Raw genomic sequence first — 24,151 nt, 5'->3', positions numbered from 1 at the left:
GTTGAAGGAAGAAAATGATTATTATTAACAGTTTTTCCATGGTCCTATAATCATATCTGATTATAACTCCCTTAGAAAATTGATGTAGTAAAGAAAATATGGTTTTTCCCTTAAGATACTTTACTATATAATAAAATATGAAATTTTGGCTTCCAGTCTTATTTTCCCATAAACTCAAATGTGTTTTGAATAGTGTCAAAGTATTTATTTGCTTAGATGTACCTTTAATAAATATTTCAAGTGAAAGTCAGATACATGCCTTTAATTTGTTATACGTAGGTATAAAATAACCCCTTAATCCTTCTATTTATTTAGGATAGGCAGCACTAATTCTGGAAGCAAACTATTGTTATTTAATAATATATTTTCAGTTGTTTTAAATTTTCTGTATTAGATTGTCATTTTTATTGCTTCTTGGACCATGACTATGAAATCTTGAGCATTATTAGTAAGAAACACATAAATAGATTTTATAAGGTTTGTTTTCACTTTAATTCAGCAAGATATAATATTTAGTAACAGATCATGTAACTTTGATAAAAATACTTCAATATGTAAATTATATTTGACATGAAAAGTGTTTATGGCTTGGAACCCTACCCAATAAAATAATAAAGATAAAAAAGCACATTTGTTTTTACTTCCCTTATTTTGCTTCTATAATATTTACTTTGTATGTTAATTAAGAATGCATAAGCAAAATAATAAATAGCAGCAGAATTAGCACATCAAAATCCTAATTAAATATCATATATCGACTATAACCAATTCATCTATATAGGACAATTGAAAGTAATTTTGCATTAGATTTATAATCTTTGTCTAATGCCTTGCCTAGATTTCTCCAAAGTTATTTTTTAAAAACGTTAATGTTCTTTATTGGAGTGTGCTGATTGATGTAGCTACATTTCTTAAATAGACAAAAAGCAGATTTGAGAATTATAATTTATTTTGTTTAGTCCTTAATCAAACTGAGAATTTTTCTCCACATATTATATATATTTTTAGCAATATTTAATAAACATCTGTATGCCCAGCCCTGGGACTGCAAAGGTGAATAAATTGAGTTTGCTCATAAATCAGTCTGAAGCTGCTATGTTTTCTAGCATATAATTCATTCTCTGTAGTTTTTTCCTGTTAGCATTAAATCTTTAGTTTCTAGGAAAAAAGTTTCTATATTGCCTTCAGATGTATTAAAATTTTGAAGCCAAAACAATAACCCATTTAGTCAAAATTTCTAAAATTATGGTAGGACAAGACAAACTTAGATGCCAGTCTTCCTAGCCTGTCATTACTTGCACATATACAAGGACATTAAACCCACAACCTTAACATAAAATATAAGGTATAGAATGAAAACGTTTTCAGAGGCTTGTACCAGTGGAAGAGGGAATGCTCTAGCTTTGCATGCTGACATGTCTTTCAGCTTTTGTTTGTTTGTTTTTATTTCCCAGGTGATGGGCATTATGTTTTTTAGTTTTTACAGTCAAGGTACAGTAGTTGAGAGAAAATACTACCAAATACATTTTAAATAGATGAGGTATGAGTGGAAAGTTATCATATGACGCTATTAAAGAGTGAATTTCAATCTGCAATCAATAAAAATATGTCTGTTTTCCTAGGTTGGTGCTCTCTTTGTATTACCGTGTACTGTGAGTAACATACTCGTTCCACCTCCCAACCAACTCAGTTCAAGAAAATGGAAAGAATATATGGCTAAAAAGCCCAAGATAATCACTGGTAAGTAGTAAATCTTCATTTTAATGATGTAACATAGATAATGCATTTGTCAAATTTGAAATGGAGGTAGCATTTCTTTTTAGGGGGAATAGTATTTAATTGTTAACCTATTCATGAAAATACTATTGCTCTAAAGGCAGAACTTTTGTGTAATTTGATAGCTAATTATATCATTTATTTATTTATTTATTTATTTATTTATTTATTTATTTTATGTGGATCATAGTGAAAATGGCATGCATTCAGACTGTGCTTGGTGCCCTTCCCCTGCACTTTCCCTTCCCCTCCTCCAAACAATGAGTGTCAGGTTGACCATGCTACATTCATACTTTTACACATATTCGGATGTAGCTCCTCCATTAGTCAACCTCAGCCTTCTTCCTCTCCTACCCTTCCATTTCAGCTTTGCTGAGGTTTCCCCTTCATTATCTGGAGTGCCTTTGGTATTCCTAATAGTCCCTAGTTTGGGAACTGATAGCTAATTATATTGAAACATTAATTTCTTTGAGATATTTCAGGAACTATGGAAAAGAAACTGGTTATAATTTTATGAAGAAAGTAGAACTTATTTAGTTAATAATTACATGCTATACAGTGGCCTAGGTACTGTTATAATTATTGATTTATTTACACTTTATAGAAACTCTTTCAACTCATTTTTTTCCATTATACAGATCAGGAGGTTGGGTCCAAAGGAAATCAAAATGCTGTTGATTGACAGGATCTTGGCATAAATCCTGGCTCTGCCAGTTAGCAGTTCTATGGCATCTCTGGTTGGTGAACCTGGGCTCTCTATACTGCGTTGTCTCTCTAGTGGTCTAGTATGCACAAGATGTCACTCTAAAAATGAAATACTGACTTCTGTTAGTAAGTCAGAGACGATCGTTATCAAAGTCCAAGTTCTATTTATCACATAACTACGGCTCAAAATGTTAAAGTTACTTTGTCATACTTTTACTTTGGTGTAAGCGATTTGTAAAAAATTAAGCAATAATTCATCTGAAAATTTTTGAGCTTATTACTAGTTTTCATGACACATGCTGTGATGGAACTGAGAATTATATTTAAAACCTGTTTACCAGGGCTGCTGTAGACGAAATCTGTAAAAGTACACCACAGAGCCCTAGTATTCTGAGGAATATAATTTTTAAATCAGCAGTCCCCACAGTACTATTTAGGAAATAAATGAGACACTGGATTCCATTTTATCAACTGATGATTTTGAGATTCAGGTATGCAAATTTTAAATCTAGAGTTTGAAATTTCAATCTAGATCACTAAAGAATAGTGATTTTTAATTTGAGTTTCCAGTAGTTTTATTTATTGTATAACAAGTCATCCCAAAATGACTTTCTCTATTGTGGCTTAAAAGAGCTAGTCATAAATGACCCAGATTCAAGGAGGAGGGGACTATACAAAGTTGAAAATTCTAGGAAGCCACCAGTGTTAAAGTTTAGCATTAGTACATTTAGGTATGGTTGAAAGAAATGCATATACAGCATAGCTAGGCAAGAGAGACAAACACAGGGTTATTAGAAATAACTGGATTTTGCTGGGCAAGGTAGTACATGCCTATAATCCCAGTACTTGGGAGGCTGTGACAGAAGTATCACAGGTTCAAGGCCAGCCTCAGCAACATAGTTAAGACCCTATTTTCAAATAAAAAAATAAAATAAAATAGGGCTGGGTGTTGAACTTGGAAGTAGAGAACCCCCTGGGTTCACTCTCCAGCATTCCCCCCGCCCCCCAAAAAAGAAAGAAAGTTAGACCTGAGTTGATTGAAAGTGGAGACAAAGTTAGGGAACGATTTAACTAATGGTTGTTGGCAGACCCTAGCATGTTAGTGTCATTAACGACCGCATCAGAATACTGTTTATTGCATTCTATAAGGTAACCTGTGAAGTAGGAGAAACAAAAGCAACCAAGTCTTTACATTTGAAGAGGGAGATTGATGGTCCTTTTCTTTATGAAATTTATAGTCCATTTAGCTGGCAATTTAAATCTGTTTACAAGCAGTGTGAAAGCAAAGGGAAGGATACTTCCTGAGGGTATGACCTTGATATCTTTAAGTATCTTTAAGAGCTTGTTAGAAGTTGGAGGAAGGGCCGGGTGTGGTGGTACATGCTTGTAATCCCAGTACTTGGAAGGCTGAGACAGGAGGATCACACAGGTTCAAAGCCGGCCTTAGCTACTTAGTGAGGCTCTCAGCACCTTAGTGAGAGCCTATTTCCAAATAAAAATAGAAAATAGCGTTAGCCCTTCTCGCCTACTTACAACGAATTAGCAACTTGTATGCACGTATGTGTTGATACTGGGGATTGCATTCAGGCGCATTCTATCACCCTACACCCTCAGCCTTTTTTACTTTTTATTTTGAAACATGAGTTCTCTAAATTACCGTACATTGTCCTCAAATCTGTGATCCTCCTGTCTCAGCCTCCCAAATACTGGGATTGCTAGTGTGCACCACCAAAGCCAGCTACCTGGTGACTTAATAAGAATAAAACAAAATCAGAAGGAGGTTTACTCAGTGGCAATATAGTCAGTTTCACTTGCTCCATGAGGTGGTGGGGTAAGATTAGTTTCTTAGCATTGCATATGTCTTAGACTGATAATATTAACTAAATATTAATCTCTTAAATAAATCAATATATCCTTGATTGTTCATCTGTTATTTAGTTTTCTTTTAACTTTCTACAACTTCAAATAGCTATAATATTGGAAGCTCTGATTTTAAGGGAAATTATTATTGATTTTACACTTATTTTTAAGTTAGTTTTTACATGAATTTTGTTGCAACTTTAATAAAATATATGGCTTGATTTCATTTTTTTAAGCTAATGCCTCTTGAAATTGGGGAATTAATAGTGGTAACTTCTGAATTATAATAAGGCATAGGTCACGTGATAATCTTTGAAGCCAGATTGTTGATTACTGATTAGACTGTATCATTAAGGGCTGATTAACCTGACACTCGACAGTACTTTTTATTAAGCTCAGAATTAGCAACAGAATCAAACTGGATAGTTAATTATTAAGTCTGTTCTACCTATAACCCTTTCTGGAGGGAAAATTTGCCACGTATTCCATTAAGAGAACTTTTGTAAAAATCGAGAAACCAAGTTTTAGTATAAAAGTTTCAGTAATTCTTGTATCCAGAAAGCTTGCTATCCTGTCATCACACCAGTAGCAGTAGCTGCTCTCTCTGTCCCAGGGAACGCATCAACTCTCAGGTCAGCCGCCGAAGCCCTAACTCTGCTTCTCTGTGACTAACCGAATTATGTACAGCTATACTGCCCTGCTATCCTACCTGTGCCAGAGTCTCCAAACTAAACCCTGTGCCGTTTCTTAAAGCTAGTTGTGATTTTATTGCTCCGTCACCTTGTCACCGCATTTACTCTTTTAAAAGTATGTCGTTCAGACCTTTCACTCATTTTTTTGAATTGTAATAGCTATTGTGGATCAGTTAGGTAGTGTTATCTAAGGATTATTGCTCAAGGGGATAGAGCTTTATCTTCTCATGGTATTTATACCATAACAAAGAAATAGGTATTCAGAAGTAATTATGAGTCCTATCATAACGTTGTTGTGGTTGGTACAACTGACTAGGAATAATTCCTAAGGCATACTGCATGAAAAACAGAAGATGCAGGATGGTTATGTTGCCATTCGTGATGCAAACCTTAAGTCAGTGTATTTGTGTATGTGTGTACGTTTATACATCTTTGGATCTTTGGATATGCATTAAGTACTCATTTTTCAACAGATATTTTTATTATCTCCAATATACTAGGTACTGTTTACATGCTACCCCAGCAGTAAGCAGAATGAAACCCTCACCCTCCTGTAGCTTACCTTCTGTGGAGGTAACAGCCTTGGTTCTGCCCCAGGTAGCCACAGCTAGAGCTCTCGGTCTTTTCAGACCTTTGATCTTGGAACTTTTTTTCAGTCAGGCTCTGTTTTGCCGTCTCATCTGAAATTAGAAGCAGACTCTGCCTGGTGCCACACTAATCTTCCCAACTTTGTTGTTGTTCTCAGCACTTACTGCTATCTAATATACTAAAAGTGTACCTTCCTTTTACATAATAGGTACTTAGAAATATTTGTTAAGCCAGGCATGGTGGCACACACTTATAATCTCCGTGCTTGGGAGGCTGAGACAGGAGCATCACACAGGTTCGAAGCCAGCCTACTTAGTGAGGCTGTCAGCAACTTAGTGAGACCCTGTTTCCAAATAAAATATAAAATAGGTCTGGGAGTATAGCCCGGAGGTAGAAAGCCTCTGGGTTCCACCCCTAGTACCACCAAAAACAAAAACAAAAAAAAAACCCCAAATGTTTGTTAAATGATAAAATGAAATGAATATAGCCCATTTTCAGATAGTAATAACTGCTCTTCCAACAAAGAAAGGCTTTGAATGGACTCCATTCATGCATCATGAGCCAAACTTTGTGCATCAGTTTTTGTTAGTTTCACACCTTATAAAATACATGGGTATGTATTAAAACAATATTTTGTTGCTCCTTTTACACAAAACATTTTAAACAGCCACATCCTTTATGGCTAGAACTAAAGTAAATAAATATTTAATTTGAAGTATGTTTAAATTATAGTGGCAGAAAAATGCTTTTTAAGATTAAAAAATGCTTTTTAAGATTCAATGAAATACTCAGAATTTTTTTTTTTTTTTTTTTTTTTTTTTTTTTTTTTGGTGGTACTGGGGTTCCTGGAAGCCCTTCTACCTCCGGGCTACACTCCCAGACCTATTTTATATTTTTATTTAGAAACAGGGTCTCCTAAGCCAACGCATGCGGCTGGCTTCAAACCTGCGCGATCCTCCTGTCTCCGCCTCCCAAGCGCGGGGATTACAAGCGTGCGCCACCAAGCCCGGCCTCAGAAATTATTTTGATGAGAAAAATGTAAAGGAACTATATGAACTAATGAAAGTATCTACACCCTACTATACATTTTTAAAGAAAGAGTTGTTTACCATCTTGTGCTCCATTAAGAACTGATACAATGTACCAATGAAAAAAATTTTAAAAGGTTTAATTTTAATATAAATAAAAAAGAAAGTTTCTTATATAAAATTTGCAATGAAAGGACAGTTGTATAATGAAGTGTCCAGCTTTTTGCATATGTTTTTATGAAATTGTCAAAAAATGGTAATCATCTTTAAATCATAATAAAAATTATATATGCCATTATTAAAAACCTACTACATGCTATATACTTTGCATAATTGTCTTTGAGTCTTAGAACAATACTAAAAAATAAACTACAAAACCTTCTATTACAAATGACAAAACTTTGGTACAGAGATACCAAGAATATCTCTAATGTCATAGGGAAGAAACAGAATTTCCAATTTGAATGCACATAAAGACTACATATAACCTCTTTTTACATCATGTAAAGCGTACATTGAAAAGAATATTGAAAACTTGGGATTTTCTATTTTGACCCTTTACATTTATTCTAATGTAGTAAAATAGTGTCTGATAATATAATTCTCAGCATTCGATAATGTAACAAGTATGATTTTGTTGTCTTATTTTTTAAAAAAGTGGAAGTCTTTTGAAAGAAAAATATTTAAAGATATTCTTGCCTTACTTTTTTTGGCAGACAAATCTTCTAATAACAATACTTTTAAAGGGAATAGACTAATAAAGCCTGAAGAGATATTTTGAAATAATGTTACATGTCCTTTTTAATACTCAAATCACATGATGGATGTCTTTCAAAATAGCAGGCTGAAACTGATCAATATATAAATAATTTGTATTTATTACTGGTCAATATATAAATAATTTTTATCTTTTGAAACAAACACTGTGGTAAAGATTTTGAAAATAAACTTTAATGGCAGAGACAAAGTATTCTGTCAGTCAGGAATATTCTTCAGGATAGATCATATATATATATATATATATATATATATATATATGATAAGTCATGAAATGAGTCTCAGTAAATTTGATAAAAGAGAAATCATACACAGCATATTCTCCAATTATATTGGAATTATGTTAGGAATCAACAAAAATCTGAGAAGTCTTTCAAATATTTGAAAACAGATGCAGTTTTTTTTTTCTTTTTATTTATTTTTTTTTATTTTATTTTATTGGTGCACTGTATTCATACATCATAGTGGGATACAAACTTTTGTAGACATACATGCACACATCGCCCAGTCAGCCCCCACCCAATCCCCACCCCATTCTCTCCCCATCCCTCCCTCCCATGCTTGGCTTAGTGGTTGACATCTAGTATTATAGCAATTTATCCAAAATTAAAAATGATAATCTCACATAACAGTTTCATTTGTCTGATACCAAGCTTTTGATGACTTAAAGATAACATTTCAATATTTCTTTTTGCTTTCTTTCTTACCAGAGAATATTTTTTTCTTTTTTTTAGGTGAAACTATCATATATTTATTTTTCAGAAAAAAATCTATCCTGATATGGAATATGGACTCTAGATACCCAAAACAATCTCGAAGCAAAAACAAAGCTAGAAGATGTATATTTTCTGATTTCAAACCATATAAAGCTACAATAATTGAAACAGTGTAGTACTGTTCTAAAGGCAGATATATAGACCATTGGAGTTAAATACAAGCCTAGAGCTAACTTCTTCCCTATATTGTCAAGTTATTTTTGACAAGGTTTCCACGAAGATTTGGTGGTGGAAATAATAATCTTTTAACTAAATATTGTTGAAAAATAATAATTACATGGAAAAGAATAAAATTGGACCCTTACCTAATCCCACATACAAGTATTAACTCAAACTAGATAAAAGACCTAAATATAAATCTTAAGACTATAAACTTTTAGGAGAAAATCTGGGTCATAAAACCTCACAACATTGAAATTGGCAGTGATTTCTTGGATATGATTTCAATGGCACAGGCAACAGAAGAATATACAAACTCCCTAAAAAATAAAAGAAAATATTGTATATCCAAAGACAATGTAAACAGAGTTAAAAGTTACTAATAGAATTGGATAAAATATTTCCAAATGCTATATCTGAAGGTATATTAATATCCCAACTAGAAATCCTAAAAATTAACAACAATAAAGGCAAACAATACAATTTAGAGATAGGTAAAAGACTAACATAAATAATGAATCTCCACAGATAACCAATCTTAGTTGTCTGTTGGATGGAAACTCTTGTTTCTCTGGTTCTGGTGAGTGTTACCTCTTTCTTCTTTGTAGTTAATCTCTTTGAGTATTTTCTCTAGCGCTGGTTTTGAAGACATAAATTCCTTCAGTTTCTGTTTGTCATGGAAGCTTCTTATTTCTCCATCTAATTTGATAGAAAGTTTTGCTGGATAGGAAATTTTTGGCTGGAAGTTGTTTTCTTTCAGAGTTTGGAATATGTTACTCCAAGCCCTTCTGGCTCTCATGACTTGGTTTGGGAAGTCTGGAGTGATTCTAATTGGTTTGCCTCTGAATGTCACTTGGCCCTTTGTTTTTGTTGCCTTTAAGATTCTCTGCTTGGCTTCCACATCGGTCATTTTGACAATTATATGGCGTGGGGATCCTCTTCTCGGATCCTGTCTAAAGGGAGTTCTATAAGTTTCCTGGATCTGTGTATCAACCTCTTGCTCTATATTTGGAAAATTTTCTGCTATTACTTCCTTGAAGAGATTGTTGATCCCTTTGGTATCACTTTCTTTTCCCTCCTCTATTCCAATTATTCTTAGGTTAGCTCTCTTAAGATAGGCCCATATTTCTTCAATGTCAGATTCCTGCTGTTGGATATCTTTTTCTAGATTAGAAACTATGCATTCATTTTTGGATTGCTCATCTTCTAAGAGCGAGATTCTGTTCTCCATGTGGTCTAATCGGTTGTTTGTGCTTTGAATTGAGGCCTTTACTTCATTAATTGCATCCTTTATCTCTTTTTGGCTCTCTCTGAGTTCTTTTCGAAGCACCTCTATTATTTCTACAGTTATTTTCCTGATTTGATCTTCTAGAAATCTCTGATTTTCTGTTTTATCATTTCTGATGTTGTGGGGTTGTGCACATTCATTACTCCAGTGTTATTCCTCTTTCCCATGATTTCGGAGGTTTGTGCCTTCTCTGGGTTTTTCCCTTGGGTCACTATGGCTTCACTTAAGGTGCTCTGGATCTCGAGTCTGTATTATCTCAGACCCTACTACTCCTTTACTGGGTTGTATCACAGAGTCTCCGACCCAGGGAGTCGATAGAGGCTGCTTTAAACTATGGGGGGTGCCAGGTTGCACGCTCTCCTATGGTGTGATATCTCTGCCACCACCACTCCCTCACTGGGTCAAGTCCCAGGAGGCACAATACTGGGATTTCTCCTCTGTGGCCCGCAATTTGACTCACTGTTCTTGAGTACGTAGATGTATTTGTACTGGACTCGGTGAATTCACTGCTGCTGCCGCCGCCAGTGGCAATATGGCGCCTCTGCCACGCCCTCGGCCATGAGGCTGGCGTATTTTTTCTTCTCTGGTTTTGATTTCCACTCTGAATCCCTGCAGCGTGTGCTGAGCTCAGCCACTGGGAGCTTTAAATGCTGTCTGCGCCGAAAGTTCCCGCCTGGCTGTTCCGCAGCGGCTCACCTGGCTTGCTGTAGCCGTCCGCTGAGTTCGCCGCTGCCGCCGGCAGTATGGCGCTGCTGCCGCGTCCTCGGGCGCGTGTGTCTCCTCTGTGGCCCTGAGCTCTGTTCTCAGTCCGCTTTCTCTCTGGAGCCTGGTGGTTTTTTTGTTTTTCTGGTGATGGTGTTTTCTGGCTATGAAAGGCGCTCTTTTTGTGGTAATGGAGATTGGTTGTTAGCGGGACTCTTAAGCCCCGCTTTTCTCCCAGATGCAGTTTTAAATGACCCTTATGCCAAAGAAAACATCAAAAAGGAAACTAGAAAATGAATGAAAATAAAAGCAAACACATCACACTTATGGAAAATAGCTAAAGCAGTATTAAGATCTTAGATGCTTGTCACAGGGTGGAAGAGTGATCTAAAGTCAGTAATCTGAACATTAACCTCAAGAAGAAAGTAAACCTAATACATGTGAACAGAAAAGGCATGGACCAGAAGCAATGAATAGAATATTGTGAGGTATATCTCTGAAAAGAAGTACAAGGTTTATAGTCTGAAAACTGCAAAATATTGCTGAGAGCAACTAAAAAAGATACAAGTGGAAAGAGCCGTCATGTTTGTAGGTTGGAAAACATTATTAGCATTTCAGTTTGGATATGAAATGTCTCTCAAAGGCCATGTGTTGCAATCTGGGTCTTCAGCCCCTTGTGCTATTGGGGGTAGTGGAACCTCACAGTATGGGAGGGGGCTGTGGGGCCTGGTGGGAGGAGGTGAGCCTCTGGGCGTGTTTCCTTTCAGGGCCCCTTCCTAGCCCTTTGCTTCTCAACTGCCATAAGATAAGGAGCTTCCTCTCCCTCCTCCTGCCATGAGTTACTGCCTCTCCACAGCTCTCACCACATGGGGCAGTCAACCATGGACTGAAGACTCAAAACTGAGCCAGAAAAAAATTTTTCCTCCTTATCAGTTATTATCTCAGGCCTTTTTTTGAGTGAAAGAAACCTGACTAATACAATTAGTAAGATGAAGTTTCCCTCCAAATTGAGTTATACATTCCAACCAATCCTTATCAAAATTCCAGCAAACTGTAGAAATTTGTGAAGTGATCCTAAGTTTACATAAAATTGCAAAGGGCCTACAATGGCCCAAACAAGCTTGAACAGAAGGAGAAAAATCTATACACTAGAGTCTGCCAAAATGTAAAATGTCCACTTTTGGAAAAACACCATTAAGAAGATTAAAAAACAAGCTATTCATTAACAATTTTAAGCATGTTTCTGATAATGGACAGATATATATATAATCTCATAATTTAGTAATGAAATAGCTTAATTAATACATGGATAAGACCTGAATAGATATTTCACCAAAGAAGATATACAAACGGCCAATAAGACACATGAAATGATGCTCAACATCGTTAATGTTCTGGGAAATGCAAATTATAACCAAAATGTGATTCTAAAATATAGTAACTAGAATGGCTATAATTAAAAACTTACTATCAGATGTTGATGAGGATGTAGAGAAATGGCAAATCTTGGAGATCTAGAATAGATTAGCTATTTGGGAAAACTATTTGGAAGTTAACTTGTACTTGCCTGTACATCCCGACACTTTGGTTCCTAGCTTTTTACCCAAGAGAAATGAAAATGTTCACCTAAAGACTTGTGAACAAGTGTTTATAAAAACATTCCTAATAGCTAAGAATTAGAAACTAGGTAAATATTCATCAGCTGGCAAACAGATAAAATTTATCTTTTCCATACAGTGTAATACTCAACAATAAAGCATCTTGAGGCGCAGGCTTGCAGTCTCAGCATTCAGGAGGCAGAGACCAGAGGATCATGGCTTGCAGACAGCCTCAGTTACTTAGCGAGGCACTTCCCAACTCAGTGAGACCCTGTTTCAAAAAGAAAAAGAAAAAAAGACTAAAAACTAGGGGTGGGATGTAGCTTGGAGGTACAATGCCCCTGTGTTCCATCCCTGGTACTGCATAAATAAATAAATAAATTGTGTGTGTGTGTGTCTGTATTATGCTAGGTTTTTTAGGGAAAGTCAGACAAGATTATTTATTGTTTGATCATTTATCTGAAATTTCTACAAAAGGCAAAAGGAGAGAGGAGATCGATGGTTGCCTGTGGCCATGGGTAGGAGAGGAGATTGACTGTAAAGGTATGATGGAAGTTTTCCCAAACTGGATGGTAGTAACAGATGGACGGGTGCACAAATGGCTCTCCTTCATTAAAGTTAGCCTTTCATATACATATGGATGTATGTACATACATGCATACATTATACCTCATTAAATCTTTAAATTTTTTGTAAGAACAACTAGAGGTCCTTCAATCTGAACAGGGTTCTGTTGCTCTCCCTAGTTCAATGATTTCTAACACTAGCTATACAATATCACCTTATTTAAAAAAAAAATCAAGCTGGGCCCCACCTGAGGAAAGTCGGCCCACATACTTGGGGGGCAGCACAGCATCAGAAATGTGAAAAGTGCATTAGGTGATTTAAATGTGCAACCACAACTGAGGACCTCCTCCCTCCTTAGTGCTCTCTTCAACCCTAGGCTAAGAAGATTCCTGCTGAAGTGAGTCCTTTGGGTGTGTCAGGACAGAGAAAGGATTGTGAATCACTGCTTTAGGCCTCGGGTTTCTTATCTAGAATAGAAGGATAACAGCACTTGCTTAGTGTATCTCAAACTTGTTTGAGTCAAATTGGAAATGAAAGTAAACACTGTAAAGTCTGCAGCAGCTTTTTGTTATTCTAACCTTATATGCCATCTGTGTCTCTAGAACAGTGAAGAAGTCATTGTTCACAATGAGGAAGATTTTACAGTTGCTTCTGAATAGCTTCTCTGTTCATTGTTGCTTTCAAATTGTATATTTTGCTATATTGTAACAAAGAGGAAATATACATTTTTTTTGGTCCTAATGTTATTTGTTTAAAAATAGTTATGGTAGAGTTTATAAATCCTTCTTCCTTTTTGCAATCTTCTCAGCAAGAGTCTTCACGCAACTATGCAACAATACTATCAATCTTAAAATCATTTTAGAGTCTATAATTGAGCCATATTTCCTTGGACAATCTCAGTGGCAGCTAAGTTTTGTGCTAAATTGTTCAAAGCTTAGTCTGATGAATAAGGTGGAAAAAATCAAGCTAGGAAATATGTATTTTGAAGATGCTTTAGGAATATAAAGTAATTAGATTGCTTCCTTTTTTCTTTTGCCTCCCTACCTGGCCCTCAAAACACTTTCAAAAGTTTAGTCTAACATTAAGCAATGATGTCATTGTTGAAAAGAGTGTAGCCTCCTAATATGTCTACAGTGGAGATGAGATATGCTAGTATTTAATTTTTGACATGAGTTTTAAAACAGATAAGGCAACCTAATTGAGGGGATGGGAGGAGGGAAGAGGGAAAGTCTCTAATGCACATGATGTACTTTAACAAACATCAATGTCAATCACCAAGCCAAACATGAGAAGGAGGGAGGGGAGGGAATAGGGTGGGAACTGGGTAAGGGCTAATTGGGTGATATGTGCATGTATGTCTCCACCATCTTGTATCCCATTAAAATGTATGAATACAATGCACCAATAAAAATTAAACAATTGACTGTATTATTTTCCATTTCTTAAAGAATGTGACTTATACACATAAATATATATTACATATATAATATATTATTTCTATCTTATATATTTAGAAATATACATATATGTAATAACTAGAATATTATTCTAATTGTATGGGGACTTATATTTTTTAATTTTTTTACATTTTTAATTTTATTTTATCTGTGAATGTCTTAATTTTTTAAATTTATTTTTATTGGTGCATTGTAATCATACATCACATTGTAATACAAGACTTGAGAGGATATATAAGCACACATCATCCAATTAGCCCTCATTCAATCCCCATCCCATTCCCTCCCCCTCCCTCGATCCCATGCTTGATTGGTGATTAACTTTGATACATTTGTTCACGTACCTCCTGCGTTTTAAAGAGGTTCCACCCTCCTCTATCCCATACCCTCTGATTGGTCACCTTAATTGCTTCGCTATAGAGCCTTTTCTATAACTCGATCTCTTCCTGTTACTCCTTTCCTCCTAGTTATTGCTAACTAGGGGAAGCATCTGCTTTTTATTTTCTGTGATACTTCTCTGTGCATGCCGCATTGCAAGTATCGATCCCACTCTTGACAGCCCCAGTAGTGGCCTGGCTACCCAGTGGACTGATCCAGACCTTGCTGGCTTCAGCACCAGCTTTGCCTCATGGGAGGCCCTGAATCTGGCCTCGCTGGCCACCGCACTGGCCTAACCGCTCGGCTGGCTTCGATCCCAGCCTGCGTGGCCCCAGCACCAGCCTTGCTTCAAGGCAGGCTCCATCCCAGCCTCGCTGACCCTGGCACCTTTCTAACCCCTTGGCAGTCTCCTTTCCTGGCCTCGGAGGCCCCAGCACTGGCCTTGCCTCATGGCGGGCTCTGATCCCGGCTTTGCTGGCCCCGGCACCGGCCTAACCCCTTGGCAGGCTCCAATCCCGGCCTCGGAGGCCTCAGCACCAGCCATGCCTCACGGCAGGCTCCGATCCCAGCCTCGCTGGCCCCAGCACCGGCCTAACCCCTCGGCAGGCTCTGATCACAGCCTCGGAGGCCCCAGCACCGGCCTTGCCTCACGACAGGCTCCGATCCCGGCCTCGCTGGCCCCAGCACCGGCCCTGCCTCACGGCAGGCTCCAATCCTAGCTTTGCTGTCCTTGTATGGGGATTTTTAAATTTTCCTTCCACTGCATGGAATATTATTTACCCTTCAGATTAATATGATTTTGTTTTCATATTGTTGAATTGTTAACAAATAAAAGGTGAGGGTATAGAGTGTTTTAAAAACCACTAAGAAATTTATTGGTATAGAAATTTTTTTTTAAAAAAAGGCAAAGGTATTATAGGATTTTAAAGGCCACCAAGAAATGTATTCATGAGATTTGATTTTTTTTATGTTTTGCTAATGAAATACTAATAATGACATGCAATACTGACATGCCTTCATTGTAGTTTATATGTTAATATGTAAAATTTTATGCAGCTAATGAACACTTAGTAGTTTTGGCTTCCTTTATTTTACCTATGTAGTGTAACAAAACTGTATGTGAAGGGGCGTGCAAACCACCTATCTCATTAATCCGATCTTCTGGGTTGAGGAAGGCCAATCATTTTCCTGAATAAATTTGAAAATAGAAATTTTCCCTCTTTTCTTCCCTCCCTTCCTCCCTCCCTCCCTTCCTTTCTTCCTTCCTTCCTCCTCCCCTCCTCGCTCCCTTCTGTCCTTCCTTGCAGTACTGGGAATTGAACAGAGGATCTTGTGAGTGCTAGGCTACCACTGAGCCACAACCCTAGCCCAGAAATTTTTTTTTATTTTTTAATTTTCTTATTTCCTTTAGGAAAATAAGATTTCCTAGGAAAATTTCTTTAGGAAAATGTCAAGAATTGAATAACTATGCTAATTGTGAATCTGTTACTCTGTGGTATTTACATAAAGTTTATTTTATAATTCTTCAATTACCATCTGCCAAATATGGAACAACATTTTTTAAATGATAGCAGAGTCCTTATGGTTAAGGGAGTTTTTCAAGTAATTTTATTTATTTATTTATTTTTTTTTTTGAGGGAAACAAGACTGTTGTAATTACAGACTTTGGCATTTAAAATGCTAAGAAAGGAAATGGAATTTAAAATAAATACGGGAAGGCTGTCATAGATTGAGGAGACATATAACTTGAGTAGGCAGAGTGCTAGGATGATAAATGGATTAAGGCCACTGTATCTTTTGGCAACCTCAGTTTCCAGTAAAGAAGGTAGCAAATGTTTTCTTTTGTATTGTTTGCTGCATTTTGTTTCCCTGTAAGTTGCTTTCTTCTGATTGTTTATTTTGGCCTCTGGTTTTCATATTAAAGACTTTAAGTCCCATAACTTTGGGCTGCCTGCTAACATGGAATAGAGAATATCAGACAACTTGGATACATGGGTAAAGTTTTTAAGATTTTCATTTACAGTTGTCTCATTAGGATATTTTCATTAGATGCGCTCCCCCAACCTGGTATTGAAATTTTTCCCAGGATTCGAGAATTTCCCATGTTTTCAAAAGATGGCTCAGTTCTGCCATCTGGCTTTTAAAATTCCAGTTTTACAGGGGAAGAAAATGAGGGGGCCTCAATATTCAGTATATAAGCACTTATTTAAGTTCACTGATAATCAGTTTAGAACTTCAGCCTTCAGCTCTCTCTTATTCCTCCCAGGCAAGAGACACCTTTACTCTTTTCAGAGAATAAAGCTCTAATCTTCTGGGTTGAGGAAGGCCAATCATTTTCCTGAATAAAATATCAAGGATCTTATGCTTTCTCTCATATGTGAAAGCTAAAGAGAAACAGGAAACGAAAGGGACTGCAGACAGTTGAGGAAACAGACCAGTAGAAGAGGGGAAGGAGATTAGGGGAAGGAGGCAGAGAGGAGAAAAAGAGGACTGAGGAAGGAGCAGTGCAAATAATGTTATGTCCATGGATGACGGTGTCACTTCAATCTCACTGGCATTCCATGGGGAGGAAGTGGGGCGCGGAGCAAGATGCAGAGGGGGATACAGGAGTGCTGTGAGCATGTGTGCTAGTGTCCCTCTGAACCAGACTACGCTGTGTAATTACAATGCAGTGATTAACTATGTGTGCACATGTATGATACCACCCATAAAAAAGAAAGAAAAAATAATGAAAGAAAGAAAAGGAAGGAATCAGGAGGCCTGACTGCTTCTCAAGCCAACTCTAGTATATCTTCCTATTCGTTTTTTTTTTAAATTTTTTATTGGTGCATTGTATTCATACATTCATAATGGGATAAAAAATATCTTGTATAGACATACATGCACACATTGCCCAGTTAGCCCCTACCCAATGCCCACCCCATCCCTCTCCAACCCTCCTTCCCACGCTTGGCTTAGTGGTTGACTTCGATATGTTGAAGTACATCGTGTGCTTTAGAGAGTTTCCTTCTTCCCCCCCCGTCCATCCCCACAATCAGGTTGCCTTATCTGCTTCGCTATAGGATCTCCTTTTTCACCTAGAGTTCCTCCTATGATCTATTTCTCCTTTAGCTTTCACATATTAGGGAAAGCATCTGATTTCTTCTTTTTTGTGACTGACTAATCTCACTTATTTGAAGTATCATCCTATTCTAACTTTACTTCACTCTCAGTCCTCTCTGGGGACACTTCTCCAGAGCCTCTTGGGGAAACTTATAGTATAAACTTTGTTGCTTCTGAGCTCTCTCCTGCTTATATTCTCTGATTCTTTAGCTGGTGAGAGATTGAATTCTGTTACCAATTGTTCCTATACTTTCTTGCTTTTAAATGTAAATGGCTATTGCTTATTCTCTCAGATATCAATCTTGGTAGATTTATACTGTTTTTAAATCTTTTCATTTAGTGGAATTTCAGAATATAGTGAAAATAAATTATTATTTCCAATTCACTATCCTTAACAAAAGAGGCTACTTCTATTTTTACTCTCAAAGGCTCTCCAGCTTTTCTTCAACCTTCACTGTAACCCTCACTTGATTTGTTTTTAAAATAGATTAGAAGCTGTCTTAGCCGACCTTCACATAACTGGCATGCCAGATTAATGAATGCTCTCTATTCCCTCTGTAATATACATTATAGATGCCCACTGTAAGAAAGAAAGAAAGAAAGAAAAAGCTACTCTCAGTTCAGTCTTCCCTCAGTGTCTAAGGAATTGGTTCCAGAAAAACCACAGATAACTAAATCTAAGGATGCTCCGATCTCACATATTAAATGGCCTAGTATTTGCATATAACCTACACACATCCTCTCATTTACTGTAATCATCTCTAGATTATGTATAATACCTAATACAATATAAATGCTATGTAAATAGGTGTTATACTGTATTATTTAGGGAATAATGAGAAGAAAAATGTCTGTACATGCTTAGTACAATTGGGTTTTGGAGGGGGAGTATTTTTAATCTGTGTTGGTAAGAGCCTGTATTTTTAATCTGTGTTGGTAATCTGTGTTGTTTAAAATCCTCATATAGAGTCTATGGATGTGGAGGTCCAACTTTTTATATCCACATTTCTTTTCTCATCATTCGAGTTGTGTGGGCTTCTAGAAGTCAGTTCATTCCACTTTAAGGAAATATAAGCTGGAAATAAAAGCTAGGTTATGGGTGTGGCTGTATAAGAAAGATCTCTCAGAACTCTAGTTAGTCACATCAAAAAGAATGAATATTTTAGCTTAAAACTAAAGTGTATGCTTCGTAAGTGTAAGCTTTTAAGAGCTTTCTCAATTCAATGAACGGCTACTGGCCCTTATTGTATTGAGGTATAGCTTGTTTTAAAATGTCCATGGATAGCCGGGGTGGTGGTGCACGCTTGTAATCCCTGCACTTGGGAGGCAGAGACAGGAGGATCGCACAGGTTTGAAGCCAGCCTCAGCTACTTAGTGAGGCTCTCAGCAACTTAGTGAGACTCTGTTTCCAAATAAAACATAAAAATAGGCCTGGGAGTGTAGCCCAGAGGTAGAAAGCCTCTGGGTTCCATCCCTAGTACTCCAAAATAATAATAATAACAACAACAACAACAACAACATGGATACCATTATATTTCTTTAGGTGGAATAAATTATCAGTGTGTTTTGTGCTGCATCTTTACATACTTACTGAGATCCTTGTTTTTTTTGTTTTTTTTTGTTTTTTTTTTTTTTTAGTTCCAGATGTTGAAGTGAAGGGAGAGTATTCTAGCTATTATCTCCTGGTCCAAGGGAATGGCAATAGAAGATGTAAAGCCACACTGATTCACTCAGCCAACCAGATCAATGGCTCCTTCGCACTCAGTTTAATTCTTGGAAAAATGAAAACAAAGACAGATGAAGCCAAATTGAGTAAGTGTTAAGTAGACAAAAAGCCCACACTTCTACCTTTGTATGTATAGTTTTTAAGTAGAAGAAATATTGGCTATATAATAAACTTGTTTTTCTCAAAATTTTCTGCCATTGGTTTACATTTTATTTCAAGTGTATTAAAACATATTTTTACAATACAAGTGAAGGTAGTTACTTGCTTCCACATTATGTATGGTAAAACTCAGTAGATCAGCCTTTGATTCCAAATACAAAGTTTTTAGTATTTTCTGCTTGAAGCCTGTGTTTTCTTTATAGCTGTTTGCCCATTTTCATTTGCTTTCTCTCAAGCCTTTCCTGTTTTATTGCCTACCTTCCTCTTCTCTCCCAAGCTCTATATTTTGGTTGTCTTTTGCTGCATAACAGACTACCCTGCATAAAGACACACCATCACTGTCTCTCATAGTATGTTGTGAGTGGGCTCAGCTAGAGGTTTCTGATTTCACATAGGATTATGGTCACATGCAGCTGGACTTTGGTCCCCTTAAGATCTCATAGGGCTCAGTGTCTAAGATAGCTTCTTTACTCCTGTGCTTGATGCCTGGACTAGAATGGCCCAAAGAGATGAAAGCTGATTTTTCTCTCTATGTTTCCTTCCCTTAGCCAGCTTGGACTTCCTCACATCTTCATGATCTCAGGATGGTCTGACTTCTCTTAGAGAAGTTGTTCTAAGAAGCAGCAAGGACTTCTGTGACCAACTGTAGAAGCCATTCGGTGTCACTTTTACCATACTTTGTTGTTTTGATAGTGGGATGCAATTTTGCTAATTACTAATCCCAAGGGGAGACTCCTACAACATGGAGAAAAGCAAAGACCGTCATTGTGCCAACTCCAGGAACAGGAGTAAGGAGCACAAGTGTTTCTGCCCACTGCATCCTGAGCTACTGTGTAGGCCCACCTTGCACTGATTTCCAATTTGTCTAAGTCTGATGAAACAGAACTCATTTATTCATAAGTTATGAGGTGTGGGCTGCCTGGGGCAATTGGAGTCTTCCCTGCATGTGCCCTACTCCCACCAAAGCCAAGTGACCCCCAAAGCAAGACACCCTGTGTGATGCGTGTCAGGGGCTGTGTGACTTACTGGGTAAATCTTTGAAGGGCAACTGCTCTTAGGGGAGAGGGGAACAAAGCCTGAACTCTTCTGGATATTTGTTCTCTATCTCAAGATAAATTCTGAGTACGATAGGCAGGAAGAAACAGGAAAGAGACTCGGCCAGCCAAGGCTGTCCTGGGACCATCATGCATAGTTGATCTTGGGACTGACTGCACAAGAAGGAAAAATAGGAAGTGTGGTTCATCATGGGCTATGCAGAAAATGATCTTCAGAGACGAGGGATGATATTTCATCTATGTTTTCTGTGCAAATAGAAAAAAATATGTATGGTATTCAGCTCTGGTGTCTAAATTTCCCTAAAGAATTAAGTAAGAATCAGGTCAGAGTTTAAAATGCAAAACAACCCAGTATGCTTATTTTTCCCTGCTTAATTGTTACTTTGAAATATATAAGATCAAGAGAGGTGAACAGGTGAACAATTGGCGTCTTCCTTCTAATCATGTCCTAACACATTTTCTAGGAACCGAATATTAATTGTTCGCATGGAATATCTTTAATGTTAACTCTTGTATTTCTCAGGCTTTCCTTTTGATTTATCATCACTTCCACGTTTCTCTGGGGAGCAGATTTTACGGAGAGAAAAACTGTTAGCTAATGTTCGAGTGTTGGCTTTGAAAGAATGCCTGAGTAAGTAATGATTGGTGTGTCTCATTCTACTGTAAGAATTTTGCTTTCTTCTGACATAAGCCAGTTTTATTTGTACACTTGTTCTTGCACACTTTGTCTTTTAGGTTTGGCACTCATAATTTGACACTCCTGACACAGATGATGTAGAAGAGAAGAGGTCTACAACTTTTATTTTTATCAGATTCAAAATAATCTTATTTGTATATCACTGTTAACATTTTAGGAATAGTTTGCCAGGTAGATTTTACATATCAAAATCTGTTTGTAAGCCAGGCAAGGTGGCCCATTCTTATAATCCCAGTATGTAGGATGCTGAGACAGGCAGGATCGTGGGTTTGCAGCCAGCCTCAACTGCTTAGTGAGACCCTCTGTAGCTTGTGAGATTTTATTTTAAAATAAAGAATAAGAAATAGGGCGTGGGATATAGCTTAGAGATACAATGTTCCTGGGCCCCATCCATCGTATTGAAAAAAAAAAAAATCTGTTTTTCATTGTATGTTAGAAAAGATGGGTCTAATTAAATATTTGTGTATATATGTTTATATATGTATGGATACATATATCTTCTTTATATATTTTTAGTAGCAGGAGGATAGAGACTGCAAGTAAGTAGAAAATGTTAATGTAGTAACTTGGGCTTTGACTCTTAGACCTTAATCATGACCGTTACCACGCTGGTCACCGTTAACACACCATTCACACACTGAGTGAATTTGGCATTATGAATTCTCCACACTCTGGAAAATAACACTTTTTCAAGAGTTTTAATTGAAGGGCTTTCTTCTATTATTAACTTTGTTATAAGTCTTATTTTTGTCTATAAATATTAAGCATGTATTATTGGCAAACATAAACTTATTATAAGTAAATCTAAGAAACATGAAAATTATTAGGCCTCCTCAGTTACAATTACTAGTCATGTTATAAAATAAAATCTATTCTTTTGTTTAAAAGCATGTTAAAAGAGAACAATAGCCTGTTGGTTTAATAGAAAATTATTTAAAAATACTCTGTCCCAATTATTCATGTAAGGATTTCAAACTTTTTCAGTTGTATAAAGCCAGGGTAAATGTATATTCTTAATTTTGTGTTTAACAAAGAAAGTGTTCAAGGAAAACATAATTAGTCAAATCAGTTACAATGAAAGTCAATACATGCTGAAATCTGAAAAAGTAGATATTGAAATACCAGAGGTTTTTTTTTTTTTTCAGCTATAAAATGTTTATTTCAGACATCAGCAACCCTGTTGTTCAAGTCTTCACTTTATTTGCTGCCAAACCACCTCAGGCCCTGATTTCCTTGCCGAGAGCCTCCTGCAGCTTTTTGTACTGGGCTCCTTCAGTATCTCTGCTCTTACATCTTCCCTTCTCATTGTCGCCCTCCCCACTGGAGACACTGTAAGAGGGGGAGGGTTGGGGACAGGGATGTGGATGAAGGTTCCACAGAGGGAGGAGGGCATTGAGGCCAGGGGGCTGTGGAGGTGTTAACCACCTGCAGCTGCCAGGCTGCACAGCGCCCTGCAGAGGCCAAGTCGGGGACCTGAAATGAGGAAAGTCTTAGAGCCCATCACTGCTGGAGACACCAGCTGGGAGTCTTCATGAAGTGGCCAGTTTGCAATCTGAAGTATTAAATTTTAGTTTAGATTAATGATCCAGCTAATCCACTTATGATGAAAATACTTATTGAACAAATCTCTTTGCTGCCCAGAGAGTTAATGCTGGATCAAAACTTTAGTCATGAAGATGAATCTGTGTAGAATTCCTGTCTTTCAAAAGGCCAGAGGCAAGTGACAACAAAGCCAAGTTTCCAGGAAGCATGTCTGAGCATCGGCTTCGGAGATTCCAAATATGTGAAATGTGAATAGAAAAGAGATTCATTTCATTCAGTTTATACATTTATACAGGATGAAAACCGAGAACGTAATGGGAATTGCCTTCTTTGAAAAAAATCATTGGTTTGATATTGACTCAGAGGAAAATAAGTTGTATATAAGATTTCCTCAAAATCATCAACAAAACATGGAGTAAACATTACTGTCTCCCCACTATTTTTATGACTAGTATCATATTAGACAAAAATAGTTGAAAAAGTTTTGACAGTTATACTCATTAACAATACTACTGAGGCTCATTATTTTTAAAAAGAACACATTTAAATAAAATAAAATTTGTTAGAGCTTAATTTTTAAATAGATTATCATTAATTTTACTTTTTAAATTATATCTAATACCATATATTTGAATGACATAAATTTATAGTTTTATAATCTGCCTTACCTAATTTTTTATAACATAAAATTTTCAACTTAGAAAGATATTTAATAATATATCTTGTTTCAGTGACTTTTCAAAAAATGTTTAAAAGCTGGGTGAGGCGATGCACTATTGTAATCCCAGTACCTGGGAGGCTGAGACAGGAGGATCACAGGTTTGCAGCCAGCCTCAGTTACTTAGTGAGGCCATCTGCAACTTGGCGAGACCCTGTTTCAAAATGAAGAATAAAAAATAAGGTTGGGGGGTGATTTTGTTCGAAATACCCCCTCATGTTACCCCTGGGTAACGTGAGGCTGTAACTATCTTCTGTATTTCTATCTTTTAATAAAATTCTTTAAATCTTAAAAAAATAATAAGGTTGGGGGTGTAGCTTGGAGGTAGAATGCTCCTGGGTTCAATCCCAAGTATAGCAAAAAAAGAAGAAGAAGGAGGAGGAGGAGGAGGAGGAGGAGGAGGAGGAGGAGGAGGAGGAGGAGGAGGAGGAGAGAAAATGTTTGAGAATGCTTAACAATTTTTAAATAAGATTCTCTTCAGTATGGTGCAAAATAAATATCAAAACAGCAGTGATATCATTTTGCTCCAGTATTCCAGTTAGTATTCTGAGCTCATTACATCTTTTTAAAATTTACAGAACCCAGTATAAATCTGATTGATGCTCATTTTGCTGCTACATGTAGATATTCTACATTTTTATTTAATAAACACATAGTTATTACTAATAATTTTAGGAATAAAGCATTCTTTTGATGACATATTTAGACTTTATATTTTTCTCTCAAATATTTATTTCCCACTTATTTGCAAACTTATTTGTGTAGAGGTTATTTTTTGCCTTTTTATCCCAATCTTTACTA

At 36.7% G+C, this 24,151-nt stretch overlaps 1 protein-coding gene across 1 annotated transcript in view; it reads left to right on the top strand.

The window, feature by feature from the left end:
* Positions 1-24,151, top strand: part of MTBP (MDM2 binding protein) — a gene marked incomplete at its 3' end in the record, with an annotated part of 76,977 nt that overhangs the window by 18,011 nt on the left and 34,815 nt on the right. The window contains exons 11-13 of the mRNA XM_080694998.1: positions 1,623-1,740; positions 19,092-19,265; positions 20,917-21,024. Coding sequence (XP_080551124.1) covers positions 1,623-1,740; positions 19,092-19,265; positions 20,917-21,024 — 400 coding nt within the window. The remainder of the gene's footprint in view (positions 1-1,622; positions 1,741-19,091; positions 19,266-20,916; positions 21,025-24,151) is intronic.

This window comes from Muscardinus avellanarius, assembly GCF_963383645.1.
Source record: "Muscardinus avellanarius genome assembly, chromosome: 4".
NCBI lineage: Eukaryota > Metazoa > Chordata > Mammalia > Rodentia > Gliridae > Muscardinus > Muscardinus avellanarius.
This window is presented reverse-complemented; position numbering and strand designations above follow the sequence as displayed.